Genomic DNA, 23,343 nt, shown 5'->3' on the forward strand with positions numbered 1-23,343 from the left:
TGAAGAAGCATTTCTAGCATTTCTAGTACTTCTGCAATATGTACCGATAATTACCAGAGCACACCTTTAACTTATGCGAGATGGGGCTACTGTCCATGTTTGTGTAAGATTACGACAATAATTAAATGGAGGACCCCAGTTTTGATCCCTCGAACGCTCTATTAAAATCCTGGAAATGTTTGTGTATTCATATCATATCATTAAAAAATTTCGGTGTACAAATCACCTACCTATGGAAGTATTCAAGAGTTAAGAAATCGCATTATTGATTCTTGTGCGGTAAGTCAAAATTCTCAAAGAATTTTTGATCCCGTATGTAGATCAATGTTTTGACATTCGAAGTATTGTTTAATAGTGGGAGGAGGTCATTTCCAACATTTATTATAATATCTTATGGTTTTTCGTTTATAATTGAGGCTTCATGCAATTTATTTTCATTCAGTTTAAAGAATTTTTGCTGTAACAAAATCTCAGCCAAGGGGTAAATCTGTATACTAGAACAAGGATACTAAAATTGAAACATCCTGATATTATTTCTAAATTAGTTACGACTTTCATTAAAACATCTTTTAAAATATTTAAAAAATATGAATTTCAATATTAGGCAACAGATTATACACAGCAGTTGTTTCTACATAACATAACTATTTATTACTCTGTTTGCATTAGTTCTGTTTTCCTTTTGGATACGAAAATAAAGTAATTTTAGGCAAAGCGAGCTGTTTCCTGAGTATAAATAAATACAAAAAGAAAAGTGGTCTATTCCAAAGACTAGACCTATGTCTTTATTTATTTATGTATTTTGATGCACTCAATTGGAATCCGTGTACAGAATTGCTCCATCACCCTCTATTTTTTTAAATCGCGAAAAACCTCCCTTAAATATAGAAAATTCGAAAAATCTCGCTTTGGGAGGGATTAACATTAAGTATAACTCTTGAAACTAACTGAAAATGACTGCAGGACAATATTTATATGTGTGCTCTAATTCTAAATCCAAGTGCCGAATTGCTCCAGTTTTCTCTAAATCATCGAAAAAACAATATTAAATACGGAAAATCCCATTCTAAGAAGCATTTGTAAAAAAAAAGAATGGCTGTTACTGCATGACTATATGTATAAATTGGCGTGCTGAAGTGGAATCTGAAGTTCGAATCACTCTATTATCCTCAAGTATTTTTATACCGTGCAAAATAACTCTAAAATCTGAGAAATCCCTTCCGTTTATCAAGGGACTTTGACAGTGTAGATCTGTTGCCCACCGTCACCTCGTGGAGGTGCCATGGTTACTGGCATATACAATAAAATGGTCTTCAAAAAGAATATAGCAGGAAACGAAATTTCGTTCGAAGGATTAAAGGTTTATCGTCTAAGATTCTCAACTAATTTCATCATTAGAAATTTAAAAAGGGAAAAGAGAATTACTTTGTGTGTTTTGTTTCACAAACTGCTAGCTAGGTTCATCATTAGGGAACAAGCAGTTTCTTGCCTAGTCACGTAAACAACATTGAAACTAAAAAATCAACATAATTGAATGATATTTTAAGATGTACTTGTAATGTCAAATATGTTATTCTACTAGAGGGAATGAAAGTTTGACTCCCCCTAATTTTGAAAAATAATATTTTCTGTACTTAATGGCGGTTTGTCGCTATTTAAAAAAAAATGGAGGGTGATGAAGCAATTCTGAACTTAGATTTGGATTCAGTGCATCAAATTACATAGGTCTATTCTTTAGAACAGATATCTTTTCTTTTTTGTGTTTGTGTAATAAATATTTATTCTAAAATTAATGCATTTCCAATATCCATCTATAATTTTATAGTTTTATGAACTTACTATGTCTAATAAAGATTTTTATAGTTAAACTGATCAGTCATAGGATAATTTTTGTTCATATATTAATTATTAAACAAATAAGAATAATTTAAATCATTTATACATTTTTGTGCAAAGTCCTCCAACGAAAAGGGCGGATTTAGAACATCATGAAAACTATTAATTAAAANCTGGCACATACAATAAAATGGCCTTCAAAAAGAATATAGCAGGAAACGAAATTTCGTTCGAAGGATTAAAGGTTTATCGTCTAAGATTCTCAACTGAATTTCATCATTAGAAATTTAAAAAAGGAAAAAGAGAATTACTTTGTGTGTTTTGTTTCACAAACTGCTAGCGAGGTTCATCATTAGGGAACAAGCAGTTTGTTGTCTAGACACGTAAACAGCATCGAAACTAAAAAACCAACCAAAAATGAATGAGAGTTTAAGATGTACTTGCAATGGCATCTGTTTTAAAAAGGATATACTTGGGTAAAACGCATATGATCGGAGATTTTTGCTTTAACGGCTTCTAAATAACATCAGCAATGATAATTTTTCTATGCAAATAAAAAAACGTGTGCTTAATTGTTATTGCAGAAAGTATTAAAAAAATAGCAAAAAAATTCATTTTTTTTCTTGGATTTCTCGTCGACAACATAGCAGCTATTCATTTTAGACAAAAATGGAAAAGGAAAAAAGTTTTGTTATTGAATTTTGATCAAGACAAAGTTAGTTGCAATTCGAAAAAATAATTATTGTTATTGCAGAAATCGGAAAAATCATTTAAAAAATTGAAAGAAATGCTAGTTTATTTGTCAATTTTTTCAGACACTTGAGTAATATCTAGGATCTTCATACTTTTCACAATTAAACTTCTTAGTGCATAGAATCATCACACCAAATTTCATCCAATTCGGTTCGATAGTTTTTACATAATAATTATTTATTTTTTTTTTAAATTAAAAAATTTTCAAAATCAATTTTCTAAAAATCTAAAGCCTTTGAATTCTTGAAAATTTCACCCCAAAAGAAGAGCTCTCAAGCTTTAAAATGATTTTTGAGAAATTCAAATCGGACGATTAGGTGAGCCGTGGTGATTGTTTAAACATTTTCGCAATTTTTAGGCTTATAAACAATTGCAATAATTTAATGTTTTTTCATTTTTTTTTAAATTTTAAAATATGGTTTGAGAGTACTCGGAAAGACGAGTATTTAAAAAAAAAACCTGATGATCCGCCCATTATTTTTGGAGTTATAGCCCGTTAAAGTTAACAGCAAAACTACATTTACAGCAAAACTATAAGGGCTGTTTTTGAACTAATAGGTTTGTCATTCCGAGTACTTTCCAGATATAAATTTTCAAAATTTGCAATCACCGGCGTCCCATTTAAAATGTACTCAAAGATATTCAAGACCGCGTGATATCAATGAGGTATCAGTGGTGGGGGAGCAAACACACAGCTACTGCGTTCTGAATTCTCGAGAATTCCCACGTTTTTTTTATTTGCATAGAAATATTATAATTTCTGATGTTATTTAGAAGCCGTTAAAGCAAAAATCTCCGATCATATGCGTTTTTCCCAACCCGAAACAGATATCGCCTGGACTATAGAGGGAATGAAAAATGAAGTTGGACTCCCCCTAATTTTGAAAAATAATATTTTCTGTACTTAATGGCGGTTTGTCGCTATTGAAGGGTGATGAAGCAATTCTGACCTTGGATTTGGATTCAGTGCGTCAAATTACATAGGTCTATTCTTTGGAACATATATCTATCTTTTTGTGTTTGTGTAATAGATATTTATTCTATATTTAATGCATTTCCAATATCCATCTATAACTATATAGTTTTATAGTTAAACTGATCAGTCATAGGATAATTTTTGTTCATATATTAATTATTAAACAAATAAGAATAATTTAAATCATTTATACACTTTTGTGCAAAGTCCTCCAACGAAAAGGACGGATTTAGAACATTATGAAAACTATTAATCAAAATTTNAGAAAAACTTGGAAGCACAGCAATCAATTAAAAGTCTAGTAAACCAAGAGAGGAACTGATGCAGATTCGCACACATTCCATTTTTACATGATGAATTCGATGAGATAATTAAATAGCAGACTTACGTCACTTTCATGAAAATCTGGGTATATTAGAACAATCCTTCCAGCAAGCTAACGATTCATAATTAATAATGAAGTTATTTGAACTAACCAAAGAGACTTATAGAAATATTTAAAAGCTAATTAGGTCAAGAGACTGAAAAAAAAAATGAGTTTTTATTTTCAACGGCCCGGAGTTGTGTATAACTTAAACGAATGATATACCTGAACGGAGCATTCATTTCTCTACGCTGACATCCATCTCTTTTATTTTTGCCACATTCAAATAAATCTTGTATACAGGGTGAGTCACAAAGAATGGGTCAACAGTAAACTGGAGATACTAGACACCAAAATATGTTTGAGCTCATACATTATACAAATGTCGCTGGTTTAAGAAATACAGGGTGTTCAAAGTTTAAACTTTATTCTGAAATTTCTCAATAATTCAGAAAGTTTTGATAACATGACTGAAAATTGGTAGCTTTAGGTTTTTTGGTGTGAGAATTACTAATTTGAAGCTTATGTTGCTCCTAGAGGGCGCTAGTTTCACCGTATTATTTGGGTAAATCAGGACCTATTTTTTTTTATCTGCTGAGCTAAAACGCTAAAAATCTATAAGAAGAATCTGTATTTGTAATTTTATTTCATGTTTATATAGATATTACTGTATTCATTTTATTGTAATCAACTTCAATTTTTTTTCTCACGTATTTGTTTTAAAATCTTAAATTTCGATTAAACATTACTAGTGCCATTATCGTGTATTTTCTTTACAAACAAATAATAAATATCACCAAAAAGTGTAGCACTCAGCTGTACCTATATAAATAAAATTTATCCATATTACATTATTCAGTTCTTATTTCTGTTGAATCGTTCTTCGATATTACCCTTTATTTTTTCTATTGTACTTTCCCATTATGTTCAATGTTGTTATGCAGCTGGATCGTAGTTATTTCTTGTGCTATTTTGTCTTTGGTGCAGTTTAAATTTATGTTTCTCTTATTGTCCTTCTTAAAGAAACAATAATCTAGAATTGAAAAGTGAAATAAGTAATACCAATTTTTATTTAGCACTTAATTCAATACAATGAATTACTTACTAACATGTAGAAATATTTATACATTTTGTTGATAGGCACATATAGAAATAATTTTACACAATTTTTAGCAAATAACGACCAATAAATTATACATTGAGCAGTTTTATTTACAATCTTATCACAGATAATCTATTCTATTTATAAATAATACATTATTACAGAAATTTAGATACTTCCAAACTTGCATTCCTTTTGAATTCTGCGTCATACTTTTTGGATTGCTAAAAACAATGAAAGGTAGTGTCATCATATTATATACACGTATTTTAACAATAACTAACTATTAACTATCCTAATCTAAGCATGCCATTGATTTTATAACTGTTTATGTTGCATGTACTGCATATTGAAAATAGTCAAGCTATGTAATTAAAGATTACTAGGCGCGAAAATAATTATAAAAAATTATATTTACTTGAAGTGCATCCTGAAGTTCGATGTTATACAATCTCTGAAGTCCCTTTAAATTTCTTTGTACTATCCTGTTGAATTCTTTCCTTGATATTTTATACGGCGCCGCTGTTGTACTGGCGTTTGGGTCACTGGGTGTTGTAGCTTCTGTTACCTTAAATTATGGCAAAAATTTATGACATCTGAATAATAAGGAAAGAGAAAAACTTGGAAGCACAGCAATCAATTAAAAGTCTAGTAACAATCGTAAATCAATATAATAGAATAGAACTCTGGGGTAACTCTCTAGCCAGAGGAATTGGTGCAGATCGTACACATTCAATTTTTACATGCCGAGTTTGATGAGATAATTAAATAGCAGGCTTACGTCACTTTCGTGAAATCCTAGATACGTTAGAACAATCCTTCTAACAAGCTAACGATTCATACATTGAAAGAAATCCACCAAGTGGGTAAAATTTTTGCTGTCACAGAAAAAAGTTCATGCTGCCAAAAGTAAGTACCGTTTTGCTGAGACGTGTTTGCTACCAGAACAAAAAGCAGTGTTGTGGCGTGGCTGTATGATAGTTCAGTTGGAATATTATTCTAGTCGACTGTCTATCTGTCCCATGTGAGTTGCTTTGCTCGGGTAAGTGAATGGACTTTTTTAGAATTGATCCAATTGAGGTTAGTAGTTAGTTTGTAGCAAATTAGGGCTCACTTACTGTAACTGAGGCCTCACTTAATAATTTTCGGAATAAACCGGAATTCGGCTCAGTGTGCATGCGCGATTACGCGTGCCTTATGCTGACCATGGTTTCGCCCATAGAGAAATTAAAGGTTTCGCCATTTTGCTGCAACACGTAACACGGGATATACGTTCGTCAATCGTTAGTTGTTGGGTCCATTATAATAAATAGATGTATTATGATGTAGTGTTGAGTCAATTTTCAGTTGTCTAATAACCATCAGAAAGTTTTCAATTTGGGTATTTGCGTAGGTATGCAGTAGTACTTGGGGATATCAAGATTATTTATGCTTGTTTGAAGGNTTTTTTTTCATGTTTATATAGATATTACTGTATTCATTTTATTGTAATGTTTTAGACACACTTTTTTAATATTTTAATGTTAAGTTTGTTATTTATAAATTGTGATGTAATTTTGAAATTATTAAATTTTATAGTGTCCTGAGGATGTCACGATAAGTGACGAAACGTCGACAATTGAGAAAATTTGGTGTTTTTCTTTGAAATTTGGCCTCTAGTTTTCCCACTATTGACAACAAACTGAATAAAAATAAGGCTACCAATATCATTAGTTAGAATCTAAAAGAACGTTCAATTCTACATAAAAAATGCACGCTTGTTTGAGTCGCCTAACATTATCGGTTTCTGAGTTATTTGCATTTAAAAGTTTCAATGTATTTTGTGGTGATTTTTTATTCTCAAAAGATGAAAATAACAATAAGAATTATTGGTAATAGTAATAATAACAAACCATAAATCAAATGCTGGAAGTTTCCACCAGCTACCTCAATACATTTTATTATACATTTAAATGTCTGAATATTAAACAAAATTTCCCTATTATTTTTAAACGCATTCGCGTATTTTCTGCCGCAACTTATCAACAGAATTAATTTCTTCACGATACACCACATCCTTCAAGTTTGACCACACTTAGAAGTCCAGAGGGTTTAAGTCTGGACTTCTTGGTGGCCAACTAAATTCATTCCCACGGCCAATCCACCGATGAGGAAAATGTTCATTTAAATACTGGCGTACTGGCAAGGCAAAATGTGGTGGTGACCGTCGTGCATAAACCACATACTCGCTCTTAAAGCGAGTGGTACATCATCTAGAAGCTCGTTTAAATTATGTTGAAGAAAATGTAAATAATGAGGTCCACTTATATTGGGTGGCAATTCAAAAGGTCCTATGAAAAAAACAGAAATTAAACTACACCTTATGCTGAAAATGACTTTCTTTTACAGCATGTGGAATCTCACAAATGATTGTTCTTCCAATTAAAAACTCCTCGTCTAGTAAATGTCGTCTCATCAGTAAATAAAATCTTATTGAGGAAATCTGGGTTTTCCGTTTGCATATTTTGTATAAACTGAGCAAATTGTAGGCGAGCTGGTAAATCTTGAGACAATAACTGCTGAACCGCAGTATAATGACATGGGTGGAACATTTCTTTTTTTCAAAATTCAAATAAGACGATTGGCTTACCCCCGTTGCCACATTTAACCGACGAATACGAGTAGTAAAATTTTCTCTTCTTCATCGACTGCGATAGATTTTGGAGTACCATGGTTACTTTTTGGTGGAAAAGATCCAGATCCGCCTAAGCGATTGCAAAGATTTCTGAATAGTTTATAATTAGGTAATCTATTTGGGTACAATTGCACATATCTTCGGGCCGCCGCATGTTCATTAAAATTAGCCTAAGCAAAAACACAAATCATGTCACGCATCTCACTGTTGGAAAAAATATTATGTCGTGGCATTTTTTGATCACTAGCTAATAATTTTGCACGAATAATAAATCATACGCACGCAAAATACGTTAACATCTATTGACATGAAAATTTGACACAAGCCTATTTAGAAAAGAAATAGCAGTATCAGCGCCTAAAAGAAAATCACCACAAAATACATTGAAACTTTTAAATGCAAATAACACAGAAACCGATAAAGCTAGGCGACCTAAACAAGAGTACATTTTTTATATAGAATTGAACGTTCTTTTAGATTTTAAAGCATAGCTCAACAGATAAAAAAATATGTTCTGATTTACCTAAATAATATGGTGAAACTAGCGCCCTCTAGGAGCAACATCAAAATAAGCTTCAAATTCGTAATTCTCACACCAAAAAACCAACACTACCAAGATTCAGAATAAAATTGAAACCTTGAACACCCTGTATTTCTTAAACCAGCGACATTCGTATAATGTATGATGAGCTCAAACATAATATTTTGGTGTCTAGTATCTCCAGTTTAGTGTTGATCCATTCTTTCTGACTCACCCTGTATAAACGTGGAAATACATAAATAAATACTTACAGGTGCATTATCTGGTAAGAAATTATCATTAATAAGGTTGTTTATAGTACCAAATGTGTTCTTCGTATCGTTCCATTGCTAANTTCTGTTACCTTAAATTATGGCAAAAATTTATGACATCTGAATAATAAGGAAAGAGAAAAACTTGGAAGCACAGCAATCAATTAAAAGTCTAGTAACAATCGTAAATCAATATAATAGAATAGAACTCTGGGGTAACTCTCTAGCCAGAGGAATTGGTGCAGATCGTACACATTCAATTTTTACATGCCGAGTTTGATGAGATAATTAAATAGCAGGCTTACGTCACTTTCGTGAAATCCTAGATACGTTAGAACAATCCTTCTAACAAGCTAACGATTCATACATTGAAAGAAATCCACCAAGTGGGTAAAATTTTTGCTGTCACAGAAAAAAGTTCATGCTGCCAAAAGTAAGTACCGTTTTGCTGAGACGTGTTTGCTACCAGAACAAAAAGCAGTGTTGTGGCGTGGCTGTATGATAGTTCAGTTGGAATATTATTCTAGTCGACTGTCTATCTGTCCCATGTGAGTTGCTTTGCTCGGGTAAGTGAATGGACTTTTTTAGAATTGATCCAATTGAGGTTAGTAGTTAGTTTGTAGCAAATTAGGGCTCACTTACTGTAACTGAGGCCTCACTTAATAATTTTCGGAATAAACCGGAATTCGGCTCAGTGTGCATGCGCGATTACGCGTGCCTTATGCTGACCATGGTTTCGCCCATAGAGAAATTAAAGGTTTCGCCATTTTGCTGCAACACGTAACACGGGATATACGTTCGTCAATCGTTAGTTGTTGGGTCCATTATAATAAATAGATGTATTATGATGTAGTGTTGAGTCAATTTTCAGTTGTCTAATAACCATCAGAAAGTTTTCAATTTGGGTATTTGCGTAGGTATGCAGTAGTACTTGGGGATATCAAGATTATTTATGCTTGTTTGAAGGTATGTACAACATTTTTCGTTGCATTGCAGGGTGCGCGAAGAGTGAGGAGAGCCAACAACACCAAATAATAATAAATACGGAGTTGAGTTGACTCACTTGGAGTTAATGAGTTGACTCGCTTGGGGTTAATGAGCTGACTCGCTTGGGATTAATGGGGACTCGCTTGGGGTTAATGAGTTGACTTGCTTGAGGTAGCAAAGAGATTATTTCAAAATTGACTACTTAATGCAAATGAGTTCCTCCCAGCAAAGCAGTTTTTCTTGTGGTAAGAAGGCAACTCACTTGGTGCCTATTTAATGCTGATATTTTGCTACGGTTAATAGATTTTTACTAACCGTAGCAAAGAAATTATCTCGGTGTAATAATTAAAAATGAAATTATATGAACTAGCTGAAGAAACTTATTATAGAAATACTTAAAAGTTAATTAGGTCAAGGGACTGCAAAATAGTTGTTTTTTCAACAGCACGAAATTGTTTACAACTTAAGCGATTGTTACATAAATTGCGCTCCATTTTTTGGTGCTGAAATCCATCTCTCTTATTTTAAACACATCCAAATAAATATTGTATATAAATGTGGAAATAAATAAATACTTACAGGTGCATTATCTGGTAAAAAATTGTCATTAATAAGGTTGTTTATAGTACCAAATGTGTTCTTTGTATCGTTCCATTGCTAAAAAATAATAAGAAATGAAAGAAAGTTCTACAAAAAAGTAACTAAATGGTTAAAAAAGTCAAAATAGTACAATTTTAGTTTTATTCCTATTGTGGTTATAGTTCTTAATAACAATGTCTTTATTTCAAAGTCGTTCAATTGTTTTTTTGTGTATTCCTCCGGGATGACTAGAATATTTTCTAAACCTTTGGTACTTATGTACCACTTTTTTTTCTAGATAGAAGAGCTAAAGGGCAGGAGGGTAGGATTTTATCATTCTTGTACAGTCCGTACGATATTTGTTGAGATTTACAAGAAGACACCTGCTTCACTTTCTTGGAATTAGTACATTCGACACCCGAGGAGAAAGACATTGGCGTAGGAGCTTGCAATGCATACTGTATTTTACAGTTACGGCTGAAGGCGTGCTTCAGCCTGTGCGTTTTCTTATTAAAATAAATCAATGGAGGTAAACAATAAAAGGAAGGAATTTAATTTCCACTAGAAAAGTATCGTGTTTAACGTGTATATTTACGATTACCTTATATGTATATACATTAATATTCTGAAAATTTCAAGACACGCTCGTACCGCGTTAAATTGTTACAGTAGTTCCTACAACAGAACTTTATAGGTTTATTCTTTTATTCGAATTCAATCTCAACAAATATTTTATGGCCCGTATACATGTTTATTTGGTAAAAAGTTTTTACCATATCAAAGTTAAATGAACTAAAATTATAGACTTTTTTTCATAAAATCAACTTTGAAATCCTTAAAAAAAAACATGAAACAAATATTTTAAACGGGTTTTAATTTATTAATTCATTAATTTATGTAAATAAATGATACACTGTACAACTTATAATAAATTACTTTTACATCCAATCTTTGAGATACATAATTCATTTCTACTTACTTCATATATTACGGAAAACAGAGTTCTGAAGAAACCTGGTTTTTTAATCGCTCGCCGCGTACGCGTAATAATCTGATGGTTCTCTTGATTAATCTAAAACATAGGTAATAGACACGTTATTCTAGTAAATTTTTACAAAATATCTATCAAACACAGTTACTGAAACGTAACGTTTAAATATTCGTTGATATTTATATTAAATTTGTAATAAACATATGTATTTGCAATTCACCACAATAATGTACCTTGTCATGATCCTCTTTTTCTTCACCATTGGAATTTTGTACTGCTAATGTAAAGTATGTTGTCACTAGGAAAAATAATATGGTCCTTACTAAAATCCCGTACTTCATATCCTACAACAAAATAAAATATGTAGAAAAAAAAAATGCTAATTTATTAGGTGCCATAGTGTTATATCCTGTATTTTATATTGAATATAATGGGAAAATATTTAATAGTATTTTGTACTTATAACACTAACGAGCTGCCTATGGATTAAAAACATCCCCATGTAGCGGATGCAAAAGTTTTATGGGATGATTCAATATTTCAAATTTAATAATATAAAATACTAAATACCAGATCTAATTAGTTTTCATTTTTTGTGTTCATTTTTGTTTATTATTAATTTAACTAAGCGTTTCCAGTTACGCTCTAGAGACCTGGTAATTTTAAATTTTCAAAATTACCAGGTCTATTCAGAAGATAACCGATCTTTTTGAATTACGTGCTTTTTGAATTGCGTTGCGCATAATCTCCTCTGTAACCACATGTTCTTGGATTGCTGATATCTCACTTAGATTTCATGATATTGCTATTTGAGTAGAATATGTTTAAGAGACGAATTTTGCGAGAAACTGGAGAAAACTTTCACGGAAACGTTTCAACTTTTGAAACAAGCTTACGGAGATAATTCTCTATGATTTTCATAATTTAAAAGTGGTCGACAATCAATTGAAGATGATCCTCGACCAGGAAGGCCTTCGACCTCAACTGATGACTCCCATGGTCAGAAAGTCAAAGATCTGGTGCGTGCAAATAGTCAATTGAATAGCCAGAGAACTAGCAGAAGACCTCAATGACCTAAATTGGGTCATGCCTTGAAAATTTTACTAAAAAATTGAACATGCATCGAGTTGCAGCAAAATTTAGCCCTCATGATAACCGAACAACAGAATGAAAATCGTGTGGACGTTTGTCAGCAAGTCCTTGAACAATCCAATGACAATGAACATTCATTCAAAGGATCATAACGGAAGACAATAGTTCAATCATCTCAATGGATTGACAAAGGATCTGCACGCTCCAAGAAAGGACGTCAGTCTCGATCCAATGCCAAATTGATGCTCACTGTTTTTTTTCTACTTTAATGGAATTGTGCATTTTCAATTCGTGCCCCAATGTGACAAAGTGAACCGTGTGTACTATCAAGGAGTTTTATAACGGTTACGTGAAGAAATCCTCATATTGTGAAGAGAAACTCATGGTTTTGCCACCACGACAATGCGCTCCCACATTCAGCTTTGGCAATTCGTCAGTTTTTTTATTAAAAATCTCCCTGTTCTCCCTCGCCCTCCTTACTCACCATACCTGGCTCCTTGCAATTTTTTGTTATTTCTGAAATTAAAATCAGTCCTGTAAGGAGATCGTTTTCAGACTATTGATGGCATCAAAACAAATTCGTCATAGACTTTAAAGGCCATTTTAAATAAAGCTAGCCTGGACTGATTCGCGAAATGGAAACACCGCTCAGAAGAGTATATGGATAGGAATAAAGTTTAAAAATTTAGAGTTCGAATATTTTCTGAACAGATCTCGTATATTATCTTAAAATCAAAGACGTATATATACTAAAAATTCAAAATTGAATAACATTCATGCCATATTAAATACCCTTTGTAACTGAAATTATTTTTACAAGACACACTATCAATTGAAACAAGTTTTGCCTAAGACATTATTTTTGAAATTAATAATAATAATAAGACAGCTATGGAATTGACTGGCATACCCTTATATTATGTTACCAATTAACGAAAAGAGAATTATTTCTATTTGTCATTGTATTTATCTCAAAAATAGAGATAAATAAAACTCTTAACGAACAAGAAATGTTGTGAAAAATTCCTTAAATACATTATTCATGCTTTCGATAAATTATGAGGATCACACAACGTTATGCCACCAAAGCGGACGCAACTGGCGTCAACTTTCTCTTTCGATATACCCGTCCCTAATTAATATTATGCAAGCAAAATATTCTAAATGCATACCCAGTAAACGTTTAAGTTTTCTCCGAAGCTCTTAAACTATTAAATTGCTGCTGGAAATTACCTACAACCAATCAAATGTTTATTGACCTGTTAGGTGAAAATAATTTTCGTCATATGGTTGCATTCCAGCTAAATTTATTTTTCTCCACAAAAAATGGTAACATGATTACATAACTGAATGTTGGAAACTTTGGTGCTAAGGGGCCCAATATCCTTCGTTTATTTTCAGTGATTTTGTTCTTAGGATAAGTTACACAATGGATGAAAAATGGTGTAAGGGTGAAAAACAATGGTTAAACCCTCACACCTTAGTCTTGCAAAAGTTTTGCTGGAAGCAGTTTTACCTCGAATAAAAGCGGTGCAAGCGCTCTTGAAATATGCCATTAATTTTCTTTGAATTTTCATAAACTATTGTAAATGTTATTAAAATATAAATTATTCTTTTTTTTAATAGAAAAACAAAAGAAAATTCGGTCGATACTTAAACCAACATACTATTATCGATAAGTACAATTATTTTTTTTCTAGAATACCTAGATATTGTTGGTAGTGGTCAACTTTTCCTTATATCATTTCTATCCTCTTTGGTAAAATGACAATTTCACGTCTCTATTTTGTAACCAATGAAATGAAAATGTTACCATGGTAACGAAGAAAATATTTAATGAAGTTGTGAAGTTTTCTCTTGGTACGTACCCTAGACGAAATTATACTGAAAATTTTGTTTTTTCTTTTGAGATGAAATTTGTGACATACTGATGTTATATAGGTAATATATTTTCTTCCAAAATTCTATCTATATACAATGTAAAATGGAAATTCCAAATATAAATAATATGTTTAACTCCATAGCGTAATTTTATCATACAATTTAAACTAAAATAATTGGCACTTTGTTTTTATTTTCCTAAACGCAAAGATATGATACCAATTTTGTGTCACTCATTTGTAGAAAAATTCCTACGTCTTACGTTTTATTATTGTAGACAATACTGTTTTTAATCACTATCACTACATCACTACATATTATAAAACAAAGTCCCCCGCCGCGTCTGTCTGTCTGTCTGTTCGCGATAAACTCAAAAACTACTGCACCGATTTTCATGCTGTTTTCACCAATGGATAGAGTGATTCTCGAGGAAGGTTTTAGTATATAATTTGTTAAGTTTTTGTATACATTAACGATATTTGTTGGAGGTGTCGGAAAAAAATAAGCCGTCTGGGAGCTTTCAACGAAAACGCTGCCTAAACCCTTTGAGATATAACAAAATAATGTATGGTGGAATTGTGTATCTTATATAGGTCTACAGAAAAGTCCGCGATGGCATATGTCTATCTCTTAAGGATAACATACTATATCCATTTTAATACTTTAAAAAATGGGCAATTATAAAGCGGTAATTGGAAAGCTATTTACACAAATACGGTATTAATCCTTATCATTTTAAATACGTTAGTTGGCTTGAGCATTTCATGAAGATTATTTTTTCCCTTTACACCATGAAAATTAAATAAATACCTTAGGCCTTAGGAGATATAGCAAAATCAAAATAATGCGCAACGAAATTAATTTCGTGTTGCCGTGATTCGAGCGGGCGCGCCCCGTGACCCCGCGCCTCGCGTCCGTGCCGGGGGGGAGAGGGTCCGAAAGTTTATGTATTGTATAAATGTATGGTGGAATTGTGTATCTTATATATGCCTACAGAAAAGTCCGCAATGGCATATGTCTATATGTTAAAGATAACATACTACCTATATCTATTTTAATACTTTAAAAAATTGGCAATTATAAAGCGGTAATGTAAAAGCTATTTACACAAATACGGTATTAATCCTTATCAAATAAGTTAGAGGCTTTAAGCATTTCATGCACATTATTTTAATCTTTTACACCATATAATTTAGATGAATATCTTAGGAGTAATCGCAAAAAAATTACGGACGCGAGAATAAAATTCAAGCGCCTCGTTTCGCTTGATGCGATCGCCGACCCTCCCCCCGCACCGTCTTGCCTACTGTTTAGTTAATAAGCCGAACGATAACGCGCGCGTGATCCTTTAATAAACTGACTTGGAGCGAATGGAGGTGACGACTGACGACTGTGTTTTCTTTCTGGGTGTTGTTGGATAATTGCGTTCGATATTTTAAGGTCACATTTTTGTTTTGTATTTGTTGTCTTTAGGTAGTCGTAACATACATAGATACTTGCAAACATACTTTTATTTCATTGAGTTTTAATAATTTGTTTGTTTTTTTCTTATTGTGAATCATTTAAAACTTCATAGTCGCATTTTTGCTTCGTGTCTGTTTTCTTTAGGTAGTTAGATACCTAACTACTTACTTATTAATTAAAATTGATAGTCCTGAACATAGGTACTTTAATTTAATTCGTTTTGTTTTCACATTGTTGGTAGTTACCTATATTGTTTTAAATTTAAAGGTTTTGCATTTTTAGTTTTGAGTTCGTTTATTGTCTTTAAATAGGTATATAGATATATCATGAATTATTTTAAAATTAATATTAGGGTCGCATTAGATGAAAGATGATTGATTTTTTGTTTGTTACGATTTAACTCAAAAACTACTCAACCAATTTTATCGAAAGCTACATAGACTATTTTATATTTGCCCGTGCGAAGCCGGGGCGGGTTGCTAGTAAATTATAAAAAATTGTTTTGTAAAATAATTTTTAGTACAAAATTACTTATAATTATTTATTGGTAATATTAAAAACACAGTTATTATTAACCATTTTGGGCTGGTTTTAGTTAATAGTTTCCATTTCGCTATTTTTTGCTTAAGTGTTATCTTCTATTTTGGTCACGATTTCAATCATCTCCCTATGATGCTCTACATCCAAATATAATCTGTAAGTTTAAACCACAAGGATATAGTATTCTTCCCAACTAGGTAGTTTTTATATCATTCTCTTGAACTTGTTTCCTTCTAGTTTGGATTCGGAGTTGCTGCAGGTCTTAATGTGATTTCCTCTTTTCTTTACACAAACGGATAGGACATACTGGAGAATTTCTGTTAAATTTTTGCAATAATATTGTGTAGTTTTAGAGAAGGTTGGGTTATATTCAATGCGAACTGTTAGGTTTCCCAGTTTATCAGTATCTTTAAAAAATTCAATGCGAGTAGAAGATCCCTCTCCTTTTCTACTTGCTTGGGTATCTTCATCCAAAAATTTCTATAATTCTGTTATACTCATCGCTGATTAATGATTAGGCACTGTCCTTTCTTTGTAAGGAATCTATCTCGACCAGTTCTAGTGGCCACAAATTCTCCATCAGAAAATGAATTGAAGTTATTTTATATTCATTATATTTAAAAAATTTCTTGTTACTGTGCTGCTGTGGACTTCAACACTGTCTTTTTTAATCATTTTTTCAATTTTTCCTCGTCATATTGAACGTATAGTCTTCCAAAATATTCGTTAATTTTTCGACAGTCAAAGACTCGTCTATTCTATATGTTAGACATATTGGTATTATTAGGTAATAAACTGCATTTCCAATTAGCGATTGATCTTCTTCACCGAAATGGGACATTTTAAAATACTACACAATTTCAACAAAAGCTAACGGCGTCGAATGAACAATTAACGTCAACGGCATTAACAAATCACTGCTGTTGTCAAGGGTTTTTTCACAATTTGTTTTCGATTACTTCAAAATATCAGGTTTGATTTTTATTTTATTCACAATATGGAAGTGAAATTTTCTTAGAGAATCCGGAAAATTTTCTTAGAAAATTAAATCAAACTCACTTCATACTTACTTCATTACTTCATAAGTAAAAATGTCCAAGTTGCAACAAAATAATTATTAAATACTAAATACTATTGCTAACCAAACTCTAGAATTCTACAAAAATTCTAATAATATCAGTCAATGTATAGGATATTGATCTGTGTAGTACCTGGAATTTTCAAGTCTCTTTTATGTAATTACAAGGTTACTTAAAAAATCGTGTTTTTATAGGATTTAATTTATCTCTTGTAATCTACACGAGTTACAAAAAAATTAAAAACATTTATTTTGTTTTGATTAATCAATATCGTACTTCTTACGTTTGCTAGGTCTCCATGTTAAGTATTCTTAGGTAAATCGTGCCATGTAAATATATAGTAGAATTTGAAATAAAAATATTTGTACTTTTAAAGATATATTCGGTCTCCATACTTTCTATACGAGACCTTGCATACTGCTATTGTTATAAACAACTTTCAATTGCAGTTATATTGCATTCATAAGAACCAAGGCGACTAATTACGAAGGATAGATATAAAATGGAAAGCCAATCATAAAATTAATTTATGATACCAGTTTCAATAATATTCAAGTGCAGTAATAATTTAGTAAATGAAGATTATTATTATTGTATCATTAATTTTTATTTAGAATTAATAATAATAGAAGCTACATTTATGAATACTGGTATGCGTTTTTCTTTCAGGGAATTATTAATACTTTGTTATTATATGTTCATTTCTAGTGCCCTTTCAGATTGACTGTTTTTCATTTCATTACAGTCTTGTAACAGATATCATCATCTATTTGTTTATTCCACAATGAGAGAGAAACTCTAACATCACCCAGTTGCATATTATATTTGCAAAAGAAAAAATTACAATTGACACATTAGTTTCTTAAAAAAAAAAAACAATTTTATCTATTATCTTCTCCATTAGCTAGACTGCTTTGTGGAAGATTTAATAACACTACTAACGCTAAGAGAGTTTCCAAAATTAGAATTGTTTGTAGGCAATTTCGTTCTTTGTCTTTTTGGTTGGTTGATGAGACAAAGATGTTTCTCAGTACATATTATAAAAAATCGTTCCAATTGAAAAAACTGCTGTCATCATGTTCAATCTAAAATCATGGTTCTAAACATATATTATTTTTAGTATATTTAGCTACGACTTTACTCGTTTACGTACTTAAATAATTAATATTTCCATAAATTAAGTCTAACGTATAAGATAATAAGGAATTCCTATAATATTTTCTAAACTGCTTTCCCGTGTCGCGAACATACGAGTTTTTTAACTAACAAAACAGTTAAGTTACTGCTGTAAATGATTGGCTTGTACAGGGTGATTCACTATATTTTGACCCCCCCTTTAACTTTTTTGTTTTAAGAGTTAAAAATGTGAAATACAAAAGTTGCACGATTTTTTATAAATTTTTCGAAAATGATGATTGAAAATCAATTGAAGTCCATACAAAATGGCCGCTGATGTTAACTTTGTTAATTTAAGAACACCCTGTATATTTTTACATATTTGGACAGAACGTTCCCGGTGGAGCATAGTCATATAAGGTTTGTTGGGTCCATCTCTAACAATAAGCGAGATACAATTAAAAAACTAAAAGAAGGTGTTTTATTAAGAAAATAATACATCTTGTAATTGATAGACCTCTTTCTGCATTTCTGTCTTTTTCTATTTACGTAAGGATTTACAGATTTAGTTATAATATATTTTGTCATATCGGACATTGAAATGTGAATACCTATACGCAATTTGGACCATATCAATGTCCGATATATCAAAATATATTTTAACTAAATCTGTAAATTTGTATGTAATTAGAAAAAAGGCAGAAATGCCTGAAAGATGTCTAACAATTACAGGATATCTTATTTTCATAATAAAAAACCTCCTTTTCGTTTTTTAATAGTATCTCGCTTATTGTTAGAGATGGATCCAACAAACCTTATATGACTATGCTCGATAGGGAACGTTATATCTACAAAGTTAGCATCAGCGGCCATTTTGTTTAGACTTCATTTGTTTTTCAACTATCATTTTCGAAAAATTCATAAAAAATCGTGCAACGTTTGTATTCCACATTTTTTTATAACTCTTAAAGCAAAAAAGTTAAAGGGAGGGTCAAAATATAGTAAATCGCCCTGTACAAACAAATAGTAAGGAATTAATAAAGTAGTTAATTAATATATCAAAATTACATTGAAGAGGTAGAATTAGTTTCTAAGACTTATTTTTCCCATTATTCTTATTCACAGTACTGGTCTCTGAACTTTGAAAAAAAAATACTAAAAAGAGAAATAAAATTTGAAATTTCTTAATATCTTTATTATTATTATTTATTCTTCCTACACATAACAATATGATTGTTACATTTCTGTTAATAATATTTGTGATTAAAGCATCAAATGACGTATTCTGTTTGGTTTAATATTATTTAAATACATGGTGTTTCCGAAATAAGTACATATGTTTTAGGAAGCATTCCACGCACAAGAATAATGGTATTAACAGAATATTAACGGGGTTATATAATCTCAACTTTTTTTTTAATTAATGCAGGAGTCTAATGATACAGTCTGTAAAATCGTAATGGTGGATCCTATGTCGCATATGACTAAAAACAATTATACATTTTTTTGCTACAAGAGTACATTATTTTTAGAAAACAAAATTGTACATTAGAAATTGGAGCCCGAAAAACTTAATCTCAAAAAAATTTGAACTTTAAATTTTATACGAATAACTAGCGCCCTCTATGAAATATCGGAAAAATAATTAGACCAGCGTATTTGGCGTCCTTAAAAACCCCGGAATACCAAATTTATTTCATCAAAATATTTTTTGGAAATATTCGTAAAAATTCTATTTAAAAAATTTTAATTTGTCGCTCTGTATCTCGAAAACTAGAGGAGATAGACATATAGGTCATAAGACAAAAAGTTCTTATTTTTTATCGTACTATCACGCCCTGAATTTACGGAAGGTCTTTCTGAAACACCCTGTTTTTGTCCACAATTTATTAGGTCATTGAGTCATAAGGTCTATCAATTTACGTCAAGTAGGTATGTTAAAAGATATTCAAATTTCAAGTAAATGTGATATTTTTTTAAAATTTCAACAGTGTGTATCTCGAAAATAAAAAGCATTTCCGGGAACATGTTTATAGGGATTCTTTTTATTTATTTTTAAAATAAAATCAACCATTAGGCACTGTTTGGCAGTTAATATTAACACCCTGTATAGTGCCATAACTTTGTTCATTTAAGCGATATTTTAATTGTCTCAGATTTAATCACTTATTAAAACAAATTACCTAAATGGCCCTTATTGACATTGACTTTGATCATAACTTTTTTCTTTGCAATTTTTCAATTAATTAAACAACTTACAATATCCGATATAATGATTCTCTAACATTTTGCTTCATGTTAAAATTCTGCTGCTTTACCATAAAGTAGGTACATTTTTACTGTTTCTTGAAATTTCTTAAAAACATTAAGATTAAGATACATTTTTTCTCGAAAACAGTCAATGTTGTATGTTTGGTTAATTTTAACACCTTTCTGTTAGACTTTTTTATAATATTTAATATTAATCTGTTTGCTTTTTAATGTCAAAAGCTTTAGGGGTTCTCAGATTTTTTATTTGTTTTATTTATTTACTGTCTATTTTTATTATTTACTTAAACAATAGTCTGAGGTTATGTAATTCTGTTCGTACTGAGTGTTTCAAAAAAGTCCTTAGGTTCTAGTAATACTATTTCCGTGAATCACCCTATATTTGACCCTGTATTTTATATTATTTTTATTAAGGCTATAAAGACATATTTCTGTCAGTGCTTTGGATTCTGCCAAAAAAATTTCTATGCTACGGAAACAAACTACTCCCTTTTTACAATTAAATACCGAAATCCTTGAACAACTTCTATATTTCAGCCGTTTCTGACTATAACTTTGTAAATATACATTTTGTATATGTATTTTATTAAGGTTATAGGTACTAAGATTTTGCTTGCTTTCGTTTTTTAACTGCTAAATATGAAGAAAAATAAGTAGAAATTTTTATAGATAAAAGTATGGAACGTGGTGGTCCTAGTGTCATGTATGTACTGATATTTAAGGCGGCATAAACATATTTAAAAGAAAGTAGTAGGTAGTAGGTACCTATATTTTATTAAAATTTACTTATAAATGTTTTTTTAATTTAAGTGTACTTAAAGACTTTATACTTCCAATCACTTACTTATTTAACACATTTATATACAATTTACTACATATTCACATGTTTATGAAGAAATACCTAGATGTACTCAGACTCAGACTTCAATATCAAATATCTAAGTATCAACTACAACTTTCTTGAAACAGTTTTAATATATTAAAAATACACGACAGTACATAAATTAGGTTTGTATTTACCTATTTATTCATAAGAAAAGTACAAAATAAATTTAAATTGTCAGACTTAAAAATTGATGACTAAAATATATAACAACAAAAACATCTTACCCTTTTTTTATGAATTGAAATATTATTATAAAACATTTCTGAATTGAAACATATTTACAGATTTAATAAAAGTTTAACATTGCGCGAATTCAAATTGAAATACTTAAATGTTATTTCCGTTCTATTAATTTCACTTAACCTTATTTCTAAATTCCTACTGAAAGTAAAATTATTACGCTGTAAATGATTATTACATCTAATCAAAAGAGTAATATTGAAAAAATACTAAGTACTTACAAGTGTATATATCAAGTATAATGTTCACCTCAGTATTAGTCCACCATTTTCAAGAAACTAGTGAGATAATGAACAGGTATCACTACAATGTTTTGTATGTTATCATACCGCGGTGACCAAACACTTGTGAACGGCAGTGCTTTAACCATTAAACGGAACGCATGACATAATCAAGAAGAAACTCTCTTTCCAATCCAATCTAGCCTCCTTCTTTGGCGTACGCGTAGACGTGATTTTTGTTAGTCTTACTCTGTCTATGTTGTAAAGTTTATTAGCGAGGCTCCAAAGGAAATGCCAGATATTACTCAATCTTATAATTCTACATGGTTGAACAAATATTCATTTCTTTCAACAATACACTAAGAGAGTAGTAATATTATACAATACGTTAGTATTATACAATATTAGAATATAGGTAATGCAAATATAGTTAATGAAATATAAAAATCTAAGGTATCAAACAAAACTCGAAAAGTGTAGAAATAAAATTCAATTGAAAACAGAAAATGTGATCTCTAAATAAAGTTAGATGCTATTCACTGTAATAAAGAGAGAAAACACTTAAAATACAAAAATTCTTATCAAGAGAAACAGCAAGAAAAGTAAATAAAAAAATTGTATCATCTACCTAATTGTGAGGTGGTAGATATGTTACATAAATCTCAAAACTATAGGTACAAAAGGTAATTAAAATTGATAATAAATAACTATTACAAATTGATCTTATAAACATGAATCACAATGAATTATATGAACTTGTCAAGGGAAGTATTTGCATATACAGGGTGTCCCGGTACTTGATACAAAAATGTCGAGTACAGATAGATGGGGTCAAAATAATATTAGTTCCTCATATACATTTTTTTCATACGCGCCTTCGTTAACAAGTTACGGGCCCTCAAAAGTAAAAATTAAAAAGATATTTTTATTTACGGTCTCTAAACGAATAACTTCAGCATGATGCAAATTTGGTGATCGATAACGCATGCGTACAGCTTGTTTTTGATGCTGTAAGTGAAACTTCATTATGCCCAGAACGCCAGGGACAGACTATGCCCAATGGTTAACAACTCAAAATTTTTGCATAGATGACGATCGCAAACTGCGATAACAAAAATAAATTTCCTGAAGAATTTGCCAACGATAATACCCTCTTGGTTCAACTCGGTAAAATTAACAGTTTAGGAAATATTTGTGATTTTGTCACAGTGTACATCGAGCTGCGCCTCCACCATTTTTTGTTTTTAATTACTATGTTGGAAGCATACATATTTTTAAAATAAGGGCCGAGAAAATCTTACTGTCTGCTAATGTAATTTTCATTAAGAAAATTTGACAAACACACTTTACACATTACACAAAATAAAAAAGCAAAACAGAAATAAATTAAAAAAGTTACAAAAATAATTTAAAAGAAAGATAATTATCAAAGTACCTCAATACCTTCCACCTACATCCTAAGACTACGAATGTTATTTGTTCGTACGCGAAAAAGGGTAATA

General features: G+C 30.9%; 1 protein-coding gene across 3 annotated transcripts in view; it reads right to left on the reverse strand.

The window, feature by feature from the left end:
- Positions 1-5,113: 5,113 nt before the first annotated feature.
- The window catches only part of LOC108903650, a 28,772-nt gene continuing 10,542 nt past the window's right edge, over positions 5,114-23,343 (reverse strand). Inside the window, exons 1-6 of one of the 3 annotated variants that reach the window (XM_023455428.1) lie at positions 21,842-21,979; positions 11,288-11,398; positions 11,043-11,135; positions 8,498-8,575; positions 5,450-5,599; positions 5,114-5,255 (exon numbers count right to left, since the gene is read on the reverse strand). In XM_023455428.1, the coding sequence (XP_023311196.1) occupies positions 5,190-5,255; positions 5,450-5,599; positions 8,498-8,575; positions 11,043-11,135; positions 11,288-11,395 (495 nt within the window). In that variant the 5' untranslated portion in view covers positions 11,396-11,398; positions 21,842-21,979 and the 3' untranslated portion in view covers positions 5,114-5,189. Of the gene's footprint in view, positions 5,256-5,449; positions 5,600-8,497; positions 8,576-10,063; positions 10,142-11,042; positions 11,136-11,287; positions 11,399-21,841; positions 21,980-23,343 lie in introns of those variants that run through there. The other 2 variants (XM_018705890.2, XM_023455432.1) reach the window with 2 other exon arrangements.

This window comes from Anoplophora glabripennis, unplaced genomic scaffold, assembly GCF_000390285.2.
Source record: "Anoplophora glabripennis isolate ALB-LARVAE unplaced genomic scaffold, Agla_2.0 scaffold56, whole genome shotgun sequence".
Lineage (NCBI taxonomy): Eukaryota > Metazoa > Arthropoda > Insecta > Coleoptera > Cerambycidae > Anoplophora > Anoplophora glabripennis.